Here is a 22,758-nt window from a genome sequence, read left to right as displayed (position 1 = left end):
GCCCTTTTTCCAGCTTGACAGGGTCCCACTGAACAGTACATCCATCTGCACTATCCATTGCTCTTCCCAGTTTTGTAGTATTTGCAGACTTGCTGGATCCATAGAATCACCAAGGTTGGAGAAGACCTCCAAAATCATCCAGCCCAATCATCCACCTATCACCAATATTTCCCACTAATCCATGTCCCTCTGTTCAACTTCTAAGCATTTTTTTTTTTAACATTCCACCTCATCCAGACTGCACTTCATTAGTTTGTTGAGGTCATTCCAGGAGACAGCATCAAAAGCCTCGTGAAAGTCAAGACAAACAACATTCACTGCTCTCTCCTTATCCACTCAGCCAGTTATCTCAGTAAAGAAAACTATCTGGTTGATCAGGCTCAATTTCCCTCCAATGTGTCTACTCCCAGTCACTTTCTTGTGCCTAATAATTTTGTTCCTCCTTCTGAAATACTGTGGTGAGGCCATTTAGCAAGTAGTTACCTGAATTTCTTCTCTTGCTCTTTCATGACCAAAAATGACCATGGAATAACATGCACCTGGCTGCTCAGTACACATGGAAGCATCTCATCAGACCCCACAGACCTTTCTATGTCTGAGTTATTCACGTGTTTCCTAGCTTGTTCATCCTACATGAAGAAGTCTCCTCTGTTTCAGTCTTTCCCTCTGACCTCAGGGACCGGGGATTCCTGAACACAGATCCAGCTGAAGACTGAGGTGAAGACAGCATTGAGTATCCCAGCCTCTTCTGTGTCCCTTGTCACAAGTTTCATTATGCAATTCAGCAACAGGCTTGCACCTTATCTTGCCTTTCTTTCAGTGTTGCTGTACCTACAGAACTCAACCTTCCTGCCCTTTGTGCCTCCTGCCAGATTGCACCCCCCATGGGTCACGTATCCAAATCTTTCAAAACACTTTACCAATACAAATAAAACAAATTTACAATATAACTAAGACTTCCTTCCTCTGGAATACAAAAAAATATTAAGAGAAAGAAAATGAGCAAAATTCTGACAAAATTTTAGAATGGGATATCAGAGATCAGATGGAATGGAGTTTCCAAGTTCTTTGTCAGAATGTATCTTCAGACAACATGGTCTACATGGGTTTTCCATTCACCGAGAATTCTACAAACAGCAATTTTAATAAACTTTTATAAAGTTAGTACTATTTAATTCCAACACTGCAGATACAGCCTCCACTTCTTTTCAGATTTTCAAAAAAAAAACCTATTTGAAATCAACAGCAGAAATGCACACAAACTTTATTAAAAAATCACATTTTTGGAAACAAATAATGCTGCTGTATACAGAGGCCCTAGCACAAAAATATACAGGAATTTTGCACTTTTCCCTTTTCTCCAGACTACCCTTCACCACTGGGAAGGGAACAAAGAAAGCAGCAAATTTTTGATGGGATGACAATGCCTATTAGTCAGTGCAGCACCTAAGCTACAAAGCAAAGATACTGATTCTGCAACTTGGGGGGAGTGCAGAATGGCTGTGTGACATTGCTCCTACTCACTATCAATACCTACTGCTCACGAAGTCTTTACTACTAATACTCCCAAAAAGAACACTGAGAAAACTTCAGACTTTGGACTGTACTTGCAATTTTCAATTTTTTTTTTAAAAAGCATACACATTCCAAGACTGATTACAACTAGATTCTTCTTTTGTTTCCCTAGGATGTTTTCTTTTAGGGAAGAGAGCAGGAAAGTCAAATCCAATTTTTTTCATATAGGAATGACATTTTGGGGAACAGAGCATACGCAGTAAAGGCTACAATATCTGCAATAACATGAAGCAGATGTTTCTATGGGACTCTGAAGTAATTTTGATGCTTACAATAAGGCAAGTAAAATATTTTCAGTGAGAATATGAAAACCTCTCCCCAACAGGAAAGCTGACAGCTGGTGATATTGAAGTTTGATCTATACGCACAAAGATAAAGATTGTTGCATCTGCAGATTGCTAAAGAACAAATTAAATGGCAGGACAGTTGTGAAATCTTCCTCTAAAAGTAGTGAAAAGTTTTCTTCCTTTCTGACTACACAGTATTCTTACAGATACTGACTTGCCTTGCCAAGTCTTCCCTTTGAGGCCTGACTTAGGCTGGCATTTCAGCTGCCTAACCTGACAGTCATTCTGAAAGTAATGCCTATTTATTTCCATGGAAACCACAACAGATACATAGAGCACAGGAACAATACCTGATTGAGCAAATTCTCAGCTACAAAATTCTATTTTTCAACATTGTCACTATCATTAGCTTCGTCACTAGCATTAGATTCGTACAGATGAGCTGATCAAGACACTCTTCATTCTGTGGCATGATGGCTGTGCCACCCAGAACACGGCTTGTCTTTTACATCACTGTCACCACTGCTAGCACAGTGTACTCTTTTTGAAAAGAATTCTTCACAAGCTAGTGAAGCCATTATTCGTCACCCACACAGTGTACGAAAGCAGTAAAAGACAGATAAAACTATCATTACTCCTAAACCAGGTATCAGTTTACAAGATTTATGACCACATACAGGTGGGTGCCCCCCCCCTTCCTTCCTTACCCCCACCATGCTCACATCCACTTTGATCTCCATAAGCATTTGCCAAGTGTTGATGAATATCAATGGGTGCCATCTTTTCCACATGGAAGAATTCAATTCCACACTTTTGCTTTATCTACACTTCCATTTTAGATGCCATTCTGTCAGACTGCCACTCTGTTGCCATTTGTCAATGGCAACAACATGGAACAGAATACTGGCAGGAAGGTTTGACCTCTACTGACATATCACCAGTATCTGCCTCTGATGTTATGAGTGAAGAGAGTATAAGGGCTGCTCCAAAAGCAATGCCTCCTATTTTATTACGAGAGCGATGCTATAAAAGTAAACACTACATGACTTCACAACATAAGTTCTTCAAGTTATTAAGGAAATTAACACAATCTTGTCTTAAGAAATGATAAAAAAAAAAGATCATGGAAGTGGCTGTTTTTCTATAGTTTACAGGACCTGCTACATTTTTTCCCAGTATCTTAAGTGGTGGGAAGAAGTGAATTCCAGCAGACTCCCACCACTCAGTTACTACAGAATTGAGTGGAGCTGACAGCAGATAGGCTGTAATGAAGTGATTTATGCCTGCTCAAGTTGGAAGAACTTTTGAGAGACATGTGATTTGCACCTGGCTTTGTCAAAAGAAATACCACAAAGTTTCTAAGTCACTCTAAGTCACTCTAAACAAAACAGAGCTAATGTGCTGCTTAGGACCAAATTGTTCAATGAGACAATATTCTTGACTATTTTAAATAAGCAAGTTTATCCAGTCAGGTTACATCTAGACTAGAAATACTGTGCTGGATGCTGTCTTATCTGTTTGCTGTAGCACTATCGTAACACTACATAAAATTCCTTTTTTCCCTTGTAAAGTTATGTTGACTAAAGCAGTACTTGTCAGAAACAAATAATTTGTATCATTATAAAACACGTAAGTCCGTGCTAGAACATACATTAGTACAGTCCTTTAAAACAAACAAACAAAAACTACTAAAATGCTCCCATTTCTGCCAGAGCCAAGCTACTATAATTTTCAAGATGCCTTATGCTGTGGTATTTCACAGACACAAATTCCATTATGCGTTCTATAGCAAAAGCAACTTTTAATTCACAGGAGTTCCTCCGTCAGTAATGATGACAAACTCCATCACTAGTGCAAGCCTTTGTCTCAAAACTGACATCAAATATTGCACATTAGTCCACCTTCTGAAGTTTTCTGACCCAGAGTGTTCAATATAATATGCATGTTTTCATTTTTTATTTCAAGTCAAATTTAGAACCTACACAATTGAATATGGAAGATATTTTTTTACCATTTACAGTGTACAGAGCAACCTAAAGGAGTATTATAAAATCACCTTAACAAAGTCTTATTTATACACACACATATTGCTGTAACTAACATAAAAGTTTTCACTTCCAGTGTAAGCATTCAGATATATTTTAAAAATGCAAAATATCCTACAGAAGATCTGGAAACATCTCACAAAAACAGGGCTGAACAGTTTAAGTTGTATTTAGAAGTCAGCAATGTACTGAGCTGTGTTACCAAAAACCTCCCTATGCTTACCAGGGGTGGCCCTCCCAAGAATATCGTTCCCTGTTTGCCAACAATAATGCTTTCATCAGCCATTGCAGGTACATACGCGCCTCCTGCTGTACAGGATCCCATCACTACTGCTACCTAGTAGGAAAACAAAAAACATGAATTAATAGTTGTTCAACCCTTAAGCCAGAAAATGTGTGCACATAACTACTATTATAGATACTATTGATTTTAACATATGTTGTTGGACAATACTGTAAGACTACTTTTCCTTGACACAACAAACACAATATTTCAGCTTTTATTCAAAAGCAAAAAACAACAGGGCATCTCTAGTTTTCAACAGTCTTTGACACGCTATCTTTAGACCTCCCACGTGAAAATTCATATAGAAAGTACTGTAACTTACATATATGAAGTATTTGAAGAGGCTTACATTCTACCAAGGAATTTGTCTTGGCCACTGAACTGTAACAGGGTGAAATTTGGAAACTGCTCCTGGTATTCACAGTTAACTCAAGGAAGCAGTTGCTTATCGGTATAATTCCAACATTGTTAGCAGCCTTTGAAAAGACTCCTCACATCTACTAGTACGTGACTTCCGCTCTTCAGTGCATCAGTGCTGACAAACCTATGCCACAGTAGCTCTGCTCCTTCAGGGTGTGTTGTTTAACTCATTATTTGCTTTAGCATAAATAACATCTGCTTCACTCTTATGTGTAATTTTAAGATCAACCAGTCACCTTCCACTAGAACTATTCTGGTGACACTAAAAAAAAACACATTGACTTGATCTCATACATAATAAACACTGCAGCAGCAAACAGTCTTGAAAGAGAAGCTACTCTAAACTTTCTGCTCATGATGAAAAACATAGGTGCATTTAAATTTAATTCAGGTCTTATTTTCTCTAATGCATGTATTGGTTTATCCATGTACTGCAAAATTAAAGTCAACCTGTTAAAAAGCACAGCCTCAAATTTTCTAACCAATGCTATGTTCTGACTTAATTCTCAGAATTAATGCACTGAAAATTACCTAAAAAAGCAATAAAAATCATCAGTTCAGCTTTCTTGTTGTATCCATGCCACATGAGTATGAGAGAGCATAAGAAGCAGCTAATGTGAAGCTAATCACTGCATTCTGATTCACAGCTATACAGACATCAGAGCAATTTAAAGCTGCAGTAGGAGTATAACAAATTAGTCACAGGTAAAAGTGGAGGGAGAAATTAAAAGCAGCACAGGCAACTGGGAAAAAAATAAGCAAAAAAAAAGCAATTACTGTATGGTCAAAATTGAGACAGGCTGATGAGTGAGTTGATGAAACAGCTAGAGTAACAGCTGAGAAAAACAGTTTCCAAACCCCTATGCTTGAAGAATTGATGTCAGTGGAAATCACAAGCAGTGCTATTTCCTAATTAATAGTACTTCCTAATGATGCATGCTCTTAGGCAGGGAAGATGATTCTAGCTACCACAATCTGTTAGCACAGAATCAATAACAGATTTACAAAGGATAACAGTGCTCTTCTGAAATGAAACAAATGAAAGAAACAATGCTGAAACATTCATTATGTATTTTAAATGAAGGAATAACTTCAAGAACAACTTTTCCATCCCCAGTCCTTTATAAACACTTTAAGAAAATAAAATTTTCATTAGTGTCATTTCAAGAAAATTACTTTTATCCACATCATACCAAACGGTAAGTGCATTATTAAAAGGCAAACCCTTCGAACACAACTTTGATTAAGGTCACTGTCACTCTACAGTGCTACTCTAACGAAGCACTACAAAGACACATTCAGGACTTTATAAATGTGTGAATGTTGTTTCAAGGCATATCTAAAAACAGCAGCATGACTTAAGGGACAAGACTTTCAAGCAAGGTCCTGCATAACCTCAGTATTTCCAGCTGTACTAATTGGGTTTACATATTCATCTTCAACATAAGATCTAAAAACCACTACTATGATACTAGATAATGACCGGAGTCCCTACCAAAAGAGAAAGTTTATTGAAAACCTTTAAAAATATATCTGTCAGTACAACAGCCATGTGACTGTCTCCTTTAACAATAAAGTCCTTTGTTCCCTTCATTTCAGAAAATACACAGCAGAATCTGACAACAGATACAGAGAAAATAAACAAAGATGATGAGAAATGTGAAACATTCATATCAGGAACTGCTAAGTAAACTTGAGTTCTTCAGCCTGCAAAAGGGATAAATGACAGAGCTGTGTAAGCATGTGAAGAGGCCAGGAGCTTACTGACTAGGCAGTAACTTCACAGAAAGAAACTGGTTTACTTTGCTGTACATCAGGATAGAAAGTTCCAGTGTTTGGAAGTGGTTATCTTCAAAGACTCCTCTGCCCTCCTAGTGGCCTTCCACAGGTACCAGCTGACAGCTCACTTGGCAAGCCAAAGCTGCTGAAGTCCTGGGTCTTCATCTGTCTACTTACCTTCTTCACTTACATCTGGATCTTACACTCTGCGCCCCATTTTCCCTGCAGCCAAGGCTGCTATCAGCACTTACATCCTCAGAAAGCTCTACACTTTTCATGAGTAACAGACCCATTAGAGCACCTCTCCTAGTTGGTCACCTGCATCAAAAAAATTGCCCTCGACACATTTCTGAAATATCCATGACACAAAACCATTTCTAAATCCAGGAACTGTGACTGAAAGTCACAATGATTCTATGCATCATTAATACATTAGAAAATGATTTCACTGTCAGAGCAGTTTATCATATAGTGATCCATATATAAAATGGCTATATAAATATACACATACCACTCTTAGCAAAAGGTACATCTCATTTACTAGCCGTCATCAAAGGGGTCCTCACCCTTATAGCAATGATGCAGAATAACCAACTGTTTCAAGAGATTTTCTACTACTTCCTTACACAAACCTACTTACCATACTGTCAAGTTCTCTTTTCTCCCACTCCAAGATAGGAGCAGGTAGGTCATGCAATCAACATTAAGGCCAAGAAAGAAGACAGCCTTTTCAAAATGATGACTTTTTGTGGATAGTTAATGTGTTTACAGTGCCTCTAATCCCCAGACTAGGCCATCAGGTCAGCACAATTCTGCGCTGTCTAAAATAAAGCACTGGTATAAACCCTGAAATCAGACAAAAGCAGCAAGTATATGAACTAATTAATACACTTCAACCCCAAGTCAAAGCAAATTACCTGCGGAATTCCTTGAGAAGACATGATTGCTTGATTATAGAAAATACGACCAAAATGATCTCGATCTGGAAACACTTCTGCTTGCCGAGGTAAATTTGCTCCTCCAGAATCAACTACAGTAGATGAAAACACATTAACACATCTTTGAACACTGTTATATACAGAAGTTAGTAGTAAAACATCTGCATGTTATTTAAAATAGCCACCACATGCTAATGCTGCATGTATTGCCATGAATCTAGGTATGTTATGATACGCTTCTTGAAAATGTAATGCTAGCAACATCACATATGCAACTAAGCAACTAACATCCACTCTCCCCTGAACAAAAAAAACCCCTCAATTGTGCTAAGAGGTGCAATCCAAATTCCTTACTTAATTACTTAAATTTCTAAATTCATCTTAGTGCAAAACATTTAAACTAAGAACACTTTCAGCATGCATCTTAAAATATGTTTTTCTGTTGTGATTCTGTCAGAAGTTCTGAAAAAAACTACCACTAAGTGCCCTTGAAATACATAACACATGTAGTTTCACACACTGATTATCCAGACACACTGAAGACCTTTTACTGTCTTCAGAAGCTTCATTTATACACGTCCTTGCCTCATGATGTGCTTTACAAATTATAGGTTGCTGACTTCATTCCACTCCAGAAACATGAAAACACATCAAAAGACTCCAAAGAAGAAAAGACAAGAAAGAAATGCACACGAATGCCAAGCGTCTCTAACCACTTTGGCTTCCACCAAGTTCTCTTCCTGAGCAACAGTCTACATGCACATTCTCATGCAGCACAAGTGTAGCCAGTAATATCCTACATACAGCTTTACTGTGAAGCAAAGCTTTATTTATCCTGCTCTCGTAGAAGCACTCTCCCAAATTCAACATCAATTCTGGCAATGACACAAACTCCAACTTAGTCACTACTGCCAGCGTAGAAAATGCACAAACAAGCGACTGACTCTCAGTGACAAATGGCACCCAGTGTCATTACATGTTTAAAGTGCTGGCTGAATACAGAGCACTCCCTCTTGATCTCACTATTGAAATGAACTGACACAAACACAGGTACAAAAATTGAAGTCCCTCAAATCTGGTGAGTTCCTTGACAGGCAGAATGTATACAATGACTATATAACTCAAAGTTGGAATACAAAAACTGACTTTACAGAATCACAGAATGGACTGGGTTGGAAGGGACCTTTACAAGCATCTAGTTCCAACCTCCTGCAAGGAGTTGCTGTGGCCAATCAGCAGGACCTGGTAACTGGTCTTAGTGAAGCTTATACAATTGGTCTCAGCCCAGTTATCCAATCTATCCAGATGCTACTGCAGGACCTTCCTACCCTCAGGCAGGCAGACTCTTCTCAGGGTGGCATTATCTGTAAACTTGCTGACAGTGCACTCGATCCCACTGTCCATGTCACCTACAAAGATGTTAAATAGCACTGATCCTGATACCTGACCCTTGAGGAACGCCACTCATGACTGACCTCCACTTGGACACTGAGCTGTTGACTGCAAATCTTTGTGCAGCCATCCAGCCAATTCCTTAATTCACTGAGTGGTCCATTCCTCAAATCCCTTTTTCTCCAATTTGGTGACCAGGATGTTGTGTGGAACAGTGTCAAACACTCTGCACAAGTCCAGGGAGATGACGTCACCTGGCCTTCCTTTATCCACTGACACTGTAACTCCATCATAAAAGGCACCAAGTTTATCAGGCAGGACTTGCTCTTGGTAAAGCTGTGCTGGTTACCACCAATCCCCTCATCTGTATTTTCCATGTGCTTTATTTGGGCCTTCAGGAAGATCTGCTCCGTGATCTTCCAAGGCACAGAGGAGAGACTGACTTCCTGTGGTTCCTGGATCTTCTTTTTTTGTTCTACTTGAAAACGGAAGTTATGTTTCCCCTTTTTCAATCAGTGGAAACTTCACCAGACTGCCACGACCTTTCAAATATGATGCAAAGTGGCTCAACAGCTTAATCTGCCAGTTCCCTCAGAACTCCTGGATGGATCTCATCAGGTTCTATGGACTTGTGCACCTTGAGGTTCTTTACATAGTCTCAAACCTCATCTTCACTTACAGCAGGCAGATCTTCCTTATCCAAGTTCTTAACTTTGCTTTCTACAGCTTGGGTGGTATGGCTAGACCCCTCGCTGGTGAAAACTGAGGCAAAGAAATTAACGAGTACCTCAGCTTACCTTGTGACCAAGTCTCCAGTTTCCTTCCTGAGAAGGTCCACATCCTCCCTGGTCTTCTTTTATCACCAAAATACCTGTAGAATTTCTTCTTGCTCCCCTTAATGGCCCTGGCCGGATTTAATTCTAACCAGCTTTTAGCTTTCCCAACCTGATCCCTGGCTTCTCAGTTTCTTGGTAGTCCTCCCAGGCAATCTGCTTCTACTCTATCTGGACTTTCTTTTTGCACCTAAGTAAAGTCCAGGAGGTCCTTTTTGATTTATGGAGGCCTCCATGCATTCTTGCCTGCCTTTCTTTTTCTTAGGATGCACTGCTTCTGGGCTTAGAGGAGATGGTCCTTGAATGCTGACCAGCTTTCTTGAACCCCTCTTCCTTCCAGGGCACTATCCCATGTCACCCTGCCAGGCAGTTCCCTGACAAGGGAAAAGTCTGCTCTCCTAAATCCAGAGTAGCAAGCTTGCTATTCACCCTCTTTGACATCCTGAGGATCTTGAACTCCATGATTTCATGGTCCCTGCAGCTAAGGCTGCCCTTGAGCTTCATATTACTCACCAGCCCCTTCTTATTGGTGAGGACAAGGTCCAGTGTAGCACCTTTTCTGGTGGGTTCCTGTACCATTTGGAAGAGGAAGTTATCATCAACGCATTCCAGGAACCTTTTTGATCGCTCGTGCCGTGCTGAATTGGATATCTGTTTCCAAAATATTTTTCAAAAGCAAACCTATGTGCCATATTCCCTTATTCTGTTAGACCTTAAAACAGCAACGTGGCACAGTTTTGTTCACTGATATGTTCACTAAAAGGTAAGAGCTGTCTGGACACACAGAAGTTGCTAGTAATTCCATTCCACCAATACTTTCAGGTTCACATTTCTCCTAATTCTTCACACGCTGTTACTGGCCAGGACATACCTATCTTTATGCTGACTTTGTAGTGAAGTGTCCTCACTGGTAAACCAATCAATGCCTTTGAGCTGCTATGCCAAGCAGAACAGAGGACTGAACCATCTTGTTTTTCTAATAGGGGCAATACAAAGATAAATATTCTGTACTCTAATGCTGCCTTACAAACACAAAATCAACTGGCCTACAGACTCTATGAAATCTCTCACAGTACAATTTGGCTGAAGTTAGTTAATGGATTCAAAAGTTACTAGACTGGGATTTGAGAATGAAAGGCAGTCAGCGCAGTACAAAATCCCTACAAACAGTATTTCTATAAAACCAGGCTAAGAAAGTACTATTCTCTAATATATTAGGAACACTCAGAACTCATAGAACACTATGGGATTGATAGCCCGTCAATGACTGAAGGAAAGAAAATGAATAAAAATGAAGTGATAGAAGTGGCATGATTACATCTGTATTTTGTGAAACCAGCTCTACAGGAGAGCAGAAATTTGTGTTGAGAAGCTAGCACAGCAAGACTTGCTGCTAATTTGTAGAAGTAAAACGGCATTGTGAAAATGTATCTGGATAAATTTAACTGAAATACATACCTGGTAGTCAAATCTGGAGACTTATCAGTCTTGGTAATACATTTTAAAAGAGGCAGTGTTTTACCTAGAGGTTATGAGATGCCCTTGACAAGGATCACTTGCTGTTTCTGCAATGTGACTTACCCAAATATATGCAAGGCAGATGGTTTTGCATTGCAATTTCTTGAGCACGTAAGTGTTTTTTAACAGTGATGGGATAGTAGGTACCACCTTTGACAGTTGCATCATTGGCAACAATCAAACATTCCACCCTAAAAATAAAACAAGTTTATGGGAGATAAATGTATCTGTAGTAAATAAATACATTTGTTGCTTAAGAGCTGCAATGTGACCAGACACATGAAACCTCTGGGATGGTCAAGAGAGCAGCACTCCTCACCTGCATTCCCTTTCAATGCACACAGTAACAGCAGTCTCAGCACTACAACACTCTGCTTCAAGTTCCTTAATTCCCCAAAGAAATGCTGTCTAATGTCATATTTATTTTCAACAATTGTTTCAGTGGTACTTCTAGTGAGCAAAACTAATTCTCAGCCTAGAATGCAGTCCTATCTTTTACAAATTGCTTTACTGATTCACTAATCTCTTTATTTCACCAGACAACAGAAAGTCTACATCTGTCTAACTTCAACAGGCAAAACACTAACTGAAAAAAAAATCAATTCCTTTAGACAAAACTGAATGAATTAAGATGCTAACTTTGCTGATTTTTTGGATGTCTGAAATGAAATACTTAAAAAAGCTAATAGCTTAATACTGGAAACTAAAGAAAACAATACTTTCTTCCTTTTCTTAACACCAAGATCACCTGTATCTCTCACCCAGATATTCGTCCAATGCCTGTGATAATACCTCCCGCTGGAACCTCTTCATTACCATACAACTGGTAGCCTGCAAACTGGGAGAACTCCAAGAACGGAGACCTAATAATGACAAATACCACAGCAACATTTTAAACATCACTCAATCAAATAGTTAGTCGCCAGAGAATCTCACTTATAAGATTCAATTTTCTAAGATGTGATTTAAAAAAACCAACAGATGAGTATTTCAAAGAACACATCTGTAAAATTTCAAATGGTGACAGAAATTAATGAGAAAATAAGGCTCCTAGAATATTACCTGTGAAAGAGAATTCAATGTGTTTTTAAAAAGAGAAAGTACTTACCCAGGATCAATAAGTCTGTCAATTCTCTCTCTTGGTAACAACTTTCCTCTTGATGTGTGAAGCTTACGAGCTTTTTCTCCACCTCCTGTGATACAAGAATCATGCATTAGGCTTACTGAGAACACAGACACATAAATCACCAGTTATATTAAAATTCAGAATGGAAGCACTAAAGAGTTTCCAGTTTTTTATGTATGGACTTTAATAATGCATTTAATAAAATAACATTTTTCACTTCAAACAGATTTAAGATATCAATACAAATGCTTGCCTTTCAGAACTTATTCTTCCTTCTCTTTTTTACAGCTAGTCTTGAGGCAAAGACACTAATAAACAGTTGTCTGAAGCCTTCCCTTGCTGTTTGGCCACAAACAAAATGAAAACACAAATTCACAAAGGAAAGGACAGCAGAAAGGTTCTCCAAATGAGTTCAAAACAGCTAGGCTGAAACCAATCTTCAAAGACCCAATCCAATAAGGATTCATCTCCTTAGATTACTTCAAAACTGTAAGCAACAGATTTCAGAAAGATGACATTTAATATCAAAGTTTACTTATCTTTACTTCATTTCAACCTTTTACTTGAGGCCAACCTAGATCATATCTTTTGCTCTCCGGAGCTTTGAATCATTCAATGCTTGAGACATCTCAGTTTCACATCAGTTGATACATCTCAGCCTCTTTATAGCAACAGCTTATCCAAACACTGTATTTAAGTAGACAGATCACTTATCCACCTTGTCAATCTAAAATTCTCTCCCCCCGAAGTAAAGAATTTGCTTTTTTGCTAACATTTCTCCTGAGACTTCTATATTTGTCAGCTAGCATTGCTGCAACAGAGCTGTTAAGCCTACCAGTCAGACCTTCCCTGTTACCTCCTTCCTTAACCACTATGATGTTGTGGCTTAACCTGGCAGACAGCTAAGCACCAAGAAGCTTAGCTTCTTGGGTAAGAAGAGTAAGTTTGCTCACTCCCCAGATCCCAGTGGGACAGGGAGAGAATTGGGGAAAAGAAAAGTAGAACTTGTGGGTTAAGATAAAACTGTTTACTAAGATAGAAAAAAAGGAAAAGGATAATAGCTATGACTATATTTATTTATCAATGTATGTAACAAGTAGTGCTCAAGCAATTGCTTGCCACCTTCCGACTGATGCCCAGCTTACCTCCCAAGCAGTGGAAGAGGGGAAAAAAAAAAAAATCAACTCCCATCCCCTTCAAAATTCCTTCTGCACGATGTCACATGGCATGGAATATCCCTCTGTCTAGTTAAAGTCAGCTGAGCCACTTCTGTTCCCTCCCAGCTCCTTGGGCCCTTGGCTATGAACAGCCTTTGCTCTATACAGCACTGCTCAGCAATAGCTATAGACATCATTGTGTTATCAACATTGTTTTTCTCTTAAAACTAAAACATAACATCACATCAGATACTCTAACCAAAACAATTTCCATCCCAGCTGAAACTAAGACATAATTTCCCATGTAGTAGGCAGGCCAGAAAGTCCACAGCTTATTTCTGATTCAGTATGCTCATCAGGTCTGCATTTCCAGTCTAAATCTAAATCTTGCACATGCTTTACACACAAGTCTCTTTCTGCACAAGTTTCTTAAACATTTGATATCTACCCAAAAAGCTAATATTCCCACTCAAATTCTCAACATCCCACATCACGACTACCACAACGTTTTACCTGACCTTAGCAGATACCATCTTACCTTTCCCATTTACACTTGCAGTGCTGCTGCAAGAGCTATTTTCCATCCTACGATTTTTGTCATCTCTGCCCATCCTCGCTCTCCTCACACTAATCATAAATGCTTGCCCTGCAGGCCTTAGAGCCCTTCTATTAGCTTCCCTTCCAGAACTGAGAAGTTCAATCAACACTACAGTAACTGCCATCCTAGAGCAGCCTCCCTAACGATGATACAAACTAGGGAGGAGTTGTAATTTAACTTGACAGCTCCTCCTCAACAGCTCCTCTACAGCGATGTCTACTAGATTTCATTGTGACTGCAGACAGGCTGTGACTGCTGCTCTTCACAGAGACAAGGAGTACCTCAGTTGCTTCTCCTCTTGACAACAGAAATCTACTTGTCGTTACTTATTACAGCCTATAAATTCTTTGGGGCAGGGATCCTCTTCCTGTTACTTGGGATTACAAGATAGATTGTATGGGTTTACAAAAGTCCTACTCAACAGAGCAACAAGGAATGAAATATATATTAAAAAGACCTCTGTCAGGAGCTCCTTCTCCCAAAGACAGCTCTTAGAAGGAAAAAGCGTTTGCAGCTACCCTCAATTCTCCTCATACACCTGTAAGACAGGTCAAGCAATCATTCACAGGGTACATATTTTAACATCCTGGCAGAGCAACCCTGAGGCTTTAGTCTTCTATCATATGATAAGCAAGAACAGGAAAGGTGTATCAGTGAAAAAGGTCATGATCATTAACTCATAAGCCACACGAAGAACTACACTCATACAAGACAGGGAATCTACGGGATTCAACATATCTTGATGAAATCCTAGAGTTTTCATACACAGCAAGTAAGAAAAAACAGAAAGCTCACAATCTTAAATGTGCTCCTCTAAAACTGCAAGAGATCACATTATGTAAGAAACAGCATACGGTATACAACCACAATGAAACAGCATACAGTATACTACCACTATCAGGGGAGAGTTAAAGCTGAATGCTTTAAACACCTATAAACTTTTTTCTTATCTTCAGTCAACTGGGATTAATTCAGGTAGTCTAAGCAGTTAAGACACTGAAATAGAGATATTTCAGCCTTCTAAACTGGTACAAATTTGCTTCTGTTTGCCAGCAAAAGGACACCAGGGGTCTTCATAAATCCCTTTACAAGTAAAGAGACAAACAGGCAACTTGAACAAGAGCACACTTGTCACACCATCCTGTTGTAAAAGCAGGTGGAAGGATGAAGCAACGAAGCAGTTAAGAGGAAAGTGCAGGAGTAAAAGCCTTTTGTTAATAGTCTTATCTATTTTTAACATACTGCCATTAAATTTATTAAAGAAACATACTTTCCACTGATATTATAAAAAATTAAACAACTCTAAATACCTACTTCTCATTATTTACTTTGCTTACTTTGTGCCTCACTAGGAATGAAATTAATCTTTTGATTATATCAGCCCTGCTTTAATTTATTTCATTTTCCCAGTAATTTATTTGCAGCATTAGAAAAGACCTAATCCATTTGACAAACAAATGCATTAGCTAAATACTGTGATAAACTAGTACCAATATTACAAACTTTTTTCTTATTTAAACTCAGTTACTTTAAAAGAAAAAAAAAAAAAAGTCAGCTAAATTTTCAATCAAACTAACGTGGATATAAACTCTAAGGTTTTCAGCTGACGAAAGCAGATTTAAGCAGATGACACAAATTTCTGTACGACTGCTACAATCCATCTAGCATATTGTGTCTGAATGATCAGTAAACATACAACTAAGGGACAAATAATTACAAAAAAAGGAAAAGCACTCTATTTGAGGAATAGTTTTAACAAACCTTCTAAAATCTGGACTAGCACACTTACCTAATCTGATTTTTTCTGCTTCTTCTTGGAGTTTAGTTACCAAGGCTTTCATTCGTTCATAGTTTTCCTAAATGGGGAAACAAATGTTTCAATTTTAACTATAGGTGACAGAATGATGCTTTAATAAAGAAACACAGAAAACAGTATGCAATATTAATTTCTTTTCAAATTTTCTACTTACCTTATTTCTTTAAAGACAATACAGAGCAAGTATGTAATAACATTTCTACCTGTACGTAGGCTTCCTCATGCCATCCCAAAGCAAGCTTCACAAAAAACTCTGATTATGTTTGAACTGTAAAAGCCCAATCTAAGCTTAATGAATCAATACCAAAATTATTCATTACAAAGTTCAAACTTTGTTTTTCAGGTTTTGTTAACTTACTGGTGTGTGTTTGTTTGCCTTTCACAAATACTAACTTTGTAAAATAAATCATGGGTATTCAAATGAAGTGCTCCTGTGCCTCTTGTGACAGAAGATGAATGACCTAGAGTGAATTAACTTGGTAAAAATGCCTGTATTCTCTATTTAAATAGAACACAAATATAAACAAAAGCTTTCCAAAAGCAGGAAAGTGTCAATACTCTTGCTAATACTCTTCTTAGAATAACAAAGGCTCTTGTATCCTTGGGTATGGGTTATCCGTAGTCAGCTCACCACCAGTGTCCTTACAGTCGTTTTTATCATTTCTTTGGGATTAAAAGGTATTAGTCAACCTTAATGAGGCTTTTCAGATATGTTAAGAACTATATAACTTCTCTGAAAAGTATAACTGCAACATAGCAAAAAGATGTATTAACTGCAGCACGAGAAAGATCAGTCTTGTCTATTGCTCATTTAGAGGATACTAAAGCCTAATTTGACAGAAAAAAAATAATAATCTGGAGACTTTATATTCAGAGGTGAACAAAGAATTAGGATTACTCTAGTAAGTAGCAAGTGCTGTAGTTTGGTTTCTTCAGCTCTGAATCACTGAAAGGCACCACAATGTGAAGGGCAAACAAAATGAAAACACACACACAGGCCAATGCACTGAAAGTGGTTTAGTTGTCAGAAGGACTTTGTAAAGGAAGTACTTCTTGCCCCTTAGCCCTAGCAATTCCACCGGCTGGCACACGTGGCTGATTGGTGAGATCAACACTCAGACATCCTCCACCAGAAGGGGACACTGCAGCAACAGGTCAATGTGTGCCACCCTGGGCTCCGATTGGAGCGCATGCAGCACAGTGCACAGACTGGACCTTCATCTATCTATTACTGTGCAGCTGCCCTTTTCTTCCTCAGCTGTGAAATGACACCAGAATGGCCTACTGGAAATTCAGTGACCGCTCACAGCACCCAGGGAAATAAGAACAAATCAGCCACGTTTGTTCGTCTGACTGCAGTCATGCACCACTGAAGAAAACAAACCCTGATCTCAGTCACTCAAAAGACCAACTTTAAATCCATACTTGTAAAACTCTACCACAGCACTCCATGTTACTGCGTGTCTGAATGTCTGGCCCACTTTCCAGCACTGCACAGAGATGTCCTTGTTTCCCCTTATTCAGTCAACCTGTTTCCTCTAAGCGCACTCAGCTTCTTCACACACTACTGGGATTAAATATTCAGCTTGAAATAGGAAAAAATCCAGCTAAAAATGGCAGAGGGAATTAAAAGGGACACAGCAATCAAACTCTTGCATTATCTGATTCTGGATTAACAACTTCTGTAGCTATTTTATCTACTTTCCTGCAGGAAAACTCATGAAAGGATTTCTTACGCCAGCAGTAAAAATATCTTGCTCCAATATTTGAATTAATTTCTGACCTTATCTTTCATGTCTTCAACCGTAACAAGGCACTTCTGCATATTACAAAGGAAAAGCAAAGATGCATATAGGTTCTGAACACGTGCAGAAATGGCTCCACACAGGATCAAACTAGTTCTGCCTTATCTTTGTAGCCTCTTAATGCAAAAAATGCAAGTGAATGAACACACCTTCCTCCTGTAAACCTGCCTTGGCACCAGCAGTATCTACAAAATTCTGCTCTTAATGTGAGGGCTCCTAGGAACTCAAAGCAGCATCAAGAAGTGAAAGTTACACACTGATCCTAAGATCCTAATAAGCTAAGTGAATTACTGCTACCTAAGCAAAGCAGCCATAACAGCTAATCCTGAGAGTCTTCATACAGATTCTCCTCCATTTTCCAGAATTCAGACTCATTGCTAAACTACGTTTTCACATGTCTAGCTTTACAGACAGTGTACATTATGAAGGCCTGTCTGGCTAAACTGACAGCCAGAAAGGCAAACACTTCACAGAAGGTGAGACCTTCATCACACACTGCTATGCTCTCTTCTGTTTGCACTGTTTTTCTCTGCACACCATTATTTTTTTCATATTCTTTAACACCTCACAGCATTTTGTGTCTGTAAAGCACTATGTGCATCTACACTGCTGCTCAAATTACAGTTATATCTACCAAGTACTAACACTACCAGCTCTATTACTGCTTGAATGACGTAGCACACACTCCTCCAAGGTGGGCTTGTCCAGCAGAGCCAGTTTTCCTTCTTGCAGTCTGATTGAAAACTGCTGCCAAAATACATAAAAGCTAGAAATGGAAGTAAAAACAAAGTGTTCTACAAACAGTTACCCAGCCTTAGCTTGAGACTTAAAGGTGCACACACAAATACAAATCCGCTGACAGCTTAGCTGAGCGAACACATTTATTAAACTGCTGCTTTTCTGCTTGCATTTGCATCTGCAAACAAACATGTGCACGAATTATGTGTTATTATGCACGTTTATATACATGTATATAATGAATACATTCATACAATGAAGCCTGGCATGTATAAATACACATGCTGGTGCCCCACAGAAGTTTCTGTAGCTTGGTTTCTGCAAAACCACATTCAGAACAGCACGAAGTGTTCTACGTTTCTTCCTACCCTCTCCGACCCACTCCTAAAACCGCCCTATTCTCCACCCAGCCGCAAACACAACTTTCACCTTCCGGGCGAAGATGCCGATATAGCACCATTAATGCGAGGCGATTTACAACGCTGACACCGCCGTAAGAAAGATTTAACTCCACCCGCATCTTCTCCCCCAGGATAACGCCTTCTGCCGGCAGCCCGGGCACTCCGTGCCATCCCCTTCCCTTCTCCTCAAGGAAGGGAGCTGCCAACAAACAGCTCTGGGAAGCGCCGGGCTTCGTAACGACGGAGGGTTCACTCGGGGACCCCGAGCAGCAGCGCTTGGGCGCTAAGGCCCGCCCCGAGCCCCCGCGGTACCAGCCTACCTGGTAGAGCGGGGAGCCCGCGTCGGGCCGCGAGCCCACCGCCGCCGCCGCCGCCTCGCCATAGCGGGCGCGGGGCGGGCGGGCGGCACCGGCGCGGGAGAGGAGGCGGCAGCGGCCCAGCAGCATGGCGGCCCCGCACTGCCAGCCGCGCCGCCCGCCGCCGCCACTCCCACCGCTGCAGCCAATGGGTTGAGGGGCCGCCCGCCTCAGCGGCGCCCAGCGGAGCACTGAGGAAAGCGTAACGTCGCAGTTAGAACGCGTGGTAGGTAAGCACGCGAGCGAGCACGGGAGTAATATAAAATAATTTATTTACATCATTTACACGACAACTTTCTTTGAGACAGAGGCGATTGAATCGTAGGCGATTATACAGGCAGAAGTCCCGCTGAGATCCCATCGCACAGCTCTTTCATTGCCATACCCTCCGCTCTTACAGAACACAAGGCAACCTTCTCTCGCCTCTGTTCTTTGAAACGAAGTGCAAATGGTTTACTGGAGGGAACAGAAAGCGTGGCCTCAATTAACAAGATAGGTAAGGCACCTTAAATCTCAGTAAAGAACAGTAATACAAATGCAAACTGTACGCAATGAAATGCACAATGGTTATCACCTCAGAAAATACTATTCACGGCAATTATTTCATAGCCAAATCCCCAGAAATGTATTCTTAGGCTATGTCAGTGCAAAAGGAATTGAAACATGCCACGCGTGTTAAGAACTAAGCATCAGATTAAACGAAGTATCTACCAGGTCACCTATTTGCTAATGTCTACATCAAACATTTCAAGTTAAATGCATTAGGCAGAACAAAAGAGCCAAGATTTTCAAACAGAAACTGATGGTGGTGGATTATCTTTGTGTGGGTTGGGTTTTTGTTTGTTTTGTCTTTCTTCTGACAGTTTGCTTTTGAGAAAGACAAGCTGGGACCACCAGCCTTTTCCCCATCTCTACAAGATGCTGCTGCAAGGCCCCAGAGTGGCTGGGGCTGGAAGGGACCTCAAGAATCATGAAGCTCCCACTCCCCCACCACAGGCAGGTCCACTAACCTCCCTATTTAATACCAGACCAGACTGCCCAGGGCCCCATCCAATCTGGCCTTGAACACCTCCAGGGATTGGGCATCTACAACCTCTCTGGGCAATGCGCTTGACAGAAGTCTCCTAATACAGCAACTTGCAATAGCAGTAATTTTTCTGTGTATTTTTCATTATTGACAAAGTTTTAAAATGTTCATTCATAAGCACTGCTAAACATTCTCAAACTTCAAAGTATTTGAAAATTCAGTAAATGATTACATGAGAATATCTGCAAGTAAATTACTACCCAGCCCCAAGGTGAAGATGGATTTCTGCAGAGCATAATACAATTCAAATTTCTCTTCTTTAACAGTTTCTTTTGCAAAAATATTTGCTGTTAATAATTACCAGGAGAAATAGCTGGACTACTTACATCTACATGCTCTTTTTTATGTAATAACGTTTAAGAATTACTTGACCTCTCAGTGGCTACCTGTAAGAACTCAAAACAACTTTTGTAATTCAACAAGACAATTTTTCTAAGCAAGAAAAAAAAAATAAGCTAAAATCGCAAGCTGCACCAAAATTTTATGGTGAGTTTCAGTACAAGCAGACGTGGAACATGAGGAAAACGTTCAAATATAACTGCTTCCAAGTAGAAATCCTGAAAGCAACCTCAACAGCTGTGTAAATTCAGTTGTTGGTACTCCTTTGAATAAGTGCAACAAAGGACATCACTACAGACATACACCTACATGAAGAAACAAGAAGAAACTCCATCTAATCCCTTTGTTTTCAAATTCAGAAGATGTCCTGGTTCCAGCTGAGACAATGTTGATAGCACAGCTGCGGTTCTTGCTGAGAGATGTGTGCAATCCCAGGGCTCAGTGGGGAAGAGACACCACACAGGACAAAGCCAGGACAGCTGGCATGAATGAAGCCAGGGGTTTACTCCATACCACATGACATCATGCAGAAGGCTGTAAAGATGTGGGAGGGGCCACTGATTGCAGTTGGCAGGGCATCAGTCTGCACGTAGTGAGACCTTGAGTTGTTAGCAGGGCATCAGTCAGCAGGCAGCCGTATTGTTAGTTGGGTGTTGGCTAGTGAGTGATAAGTAGTTGCATTGTGGAGATATTTATCTGTTAGTGCATGTTTGTCTTCATTTTCCTTTTCTACCTTAGTAAAGAGTTTTTATTTCATCCCATGACTTCTATTCTCCCTCATCCCACTTTGTGTGGTGCTTAGCTGCTTGCTGGGTTAAATCACAACAGAAGGAAACTGGCATTTATACTGAGAAACATTAAACTCTTCCTCTCATTCAAATGGGTCAGTTCCAAAGATTATCACTGTGTAAATGTTTTTCAGGTTTTTCCTCTATGCATTTTCAAGGAGCTAAAGTCATTTGTTTTTTCTGGCTAGGGTCTTTTAACTTATGTAAGACATCTTAAATACAAAAATACCTAATTTGGAGATGCTAATAAAAATACCTGCAGTGCTGAACAGAACTATGCATTTATGATGGTACTTTCCATATTTGCATCCTGATCTACAGAGATTACACTGTAAATAAAAGGTTTTCCCTTCTAACATACTAATACAGCATACTTCACAGAAAGAAGTAAAGAACTCGTATAATCAGTATCACAGTCTTTAGCATTAAATTCAAAGGAATACCTTGTCACAAGAATAAGCATTTTTTGCATTGCACTTTTCTGGAAGACAATCATGCACCCATTACCGAAATCCAAACAAGTGAAAATTAATCCCGCAGCCACTGTTCTGGTCCAGTGACACCAACACAGTCGTTTAGCTTATGTCAACCTTTAGAAAGCATCCATTTAGAAGAAAATGATCCCATCCTTATGGAAGTTACTAACATTAATTAATGCTAAACTTGGCATAATTAATATTAAAACAAGTAATATTTTCCTAAAAAATAATAACTTTTTATTTAGTTGTACTAAGATCCCACCATTTTTCGAAAGCCAATTTGCTATTCAGGGTCATCTACTTCCATAAAGATGTCACTGAAAAAATACTCTGAGATTTTGGTTGGCTCCTCTTCCTTCTCTTGATCTTCAGCACACTGGGGAGGCTTCTTGGATGGTTCATTATGTGGAGCCTAATAGAAAAAGAAAAGGCTACTCATAACAGAGCACATGTGCACGCACTTATAAGCATATGTAGATGGTTGTGCTGTCAATTCAGATAGCAAGATTAAAAAATTAGGAATTATTGGAAAAAGGAAAACAAGTAGGTTCCCCTCTCATCCCTCTGCTATCACTAGGAATATTTCTGCAGCAAAAGCTGATTAAGATTTTGAGATGGACTGTGTATTGGGTGGGCAGTGGTCATTCCCTTTTGACTGACTTCATGTATTTGCTGGGGATGTCTGTTTAAACAGAGAACTATTGCTACAAGGTAATTCAAAGTCATAAAACTTCACAGAATAACCATCTTGTACCTATACACATTAATACAGTTATCAGCAGAGGCCCTCACAGCTTCACCGAAGTCTTGAAGGAATGTACAAACCTTGTGCAACTACTGCAAAAGTAGCAGAGTAGAAAAATGGGCCACAACTCTCCAAGAAACCAAAACATTCAAAGATACATGTGCATAGAGAAAGCAATTTAATTCCCTTTTAAGTTTCCTAGACATGCACAAGTTAGAATCCATTCACTGCAGCAGACAAATCTCTCAAA

At 39.7% G+C, this 22,758-nt stretch overlaps 2 protein-coding genes across 9 annotated transcripts in view; both read right to left on the bottom strand.

The window, feature by feature from the left end:
* Positions 1-19,185, bottom strand: part of MCCC2 (methylcrotonyl-CoA carboxylase subunit 2) — a 34,519-nt gene extending 15,334 nt beyond the window's left edge. For both annotated transcript variants that reach the window (XM_031604781.2, XM_090131628.1), the window contains exons 1-7: positions 19,035-19,185; positions 15,744-15,810; positions 12,182-12,266; positions 11,835-11,936; positions 11,137-11,264; positions 7,310-7,422; positions 4,131-4,244 (exon numbers count right to left, since the gene is read on the bottom strand). In XM_031604781.2, the coding sequence (XP_031460641.2) occupies positions 4,131-4,244; positions 7,310-7,422; positions 11,137-11,264; positions 11,835-11,936; positions 12,182-12,266; positions 15,744-15,810; positions 19,035-19,160 (735 nt within the window). In that variant the 5' untranslated portion in view covers positions 19,161-19,185. The remainder of the gene's footprint in view (positions 1-4,130; positions 4,245-7,309; positions 7,423-11,136; positions 11,265-11,834; positions 11,937-12,181; positions 12,267-15,743; positions 15,811-19,034) is intronic.
* Positions 19,186-19,312: 127 nt separating this feature from the next.
* The window catches only part of BDP1 (BDP1 general transcription factor IIIB subunit), a 62,137-nt gene continuing 58,691 nt past the window's right edge, over positions 19,313-22,758 (bottom strand). For 5 of the 7 annotated variants that reach the window (XM_090131622.1, XM_090131625.1, XM_090131623.1 and 2 more), the window contains exon 41: positions 19,313-22,175. In XM_090131622.1, coding sequence (XP_089987748.1) covers positions 22,047-22,175 — 129 coding nt within the window. In that variant the 3' untranslated portion in view covers positions 19,313-22,046. The remainder of the gene's footprint in view (positions 22,176-22,758) is intronic. The other 2 variants (XM_031604783.2, XM_031604784.2) reach the window with 1 other exon arrangement.

The sequence above is a fragment of the Phasianus colchicus genome, chromosome Z, assembly GCF_987193195.1.
Source record: "Phasianus colchicus chromosome Z, bPhaCol1.hap1.1, whole genome shotgun sequence".
NCBI classification, from domain to species: domain Eukaryota; kingdom Metazoa; phylum Chordata; class Aves; order Galliformes; family Phasianidae; genus Phasianus; species Phasianus colchicus.
The sequence above is the reverse complement of the archived record's forward strand: the minus strand, read 5'-3'. Positions and strand labels throughout refer to the sequence as shown.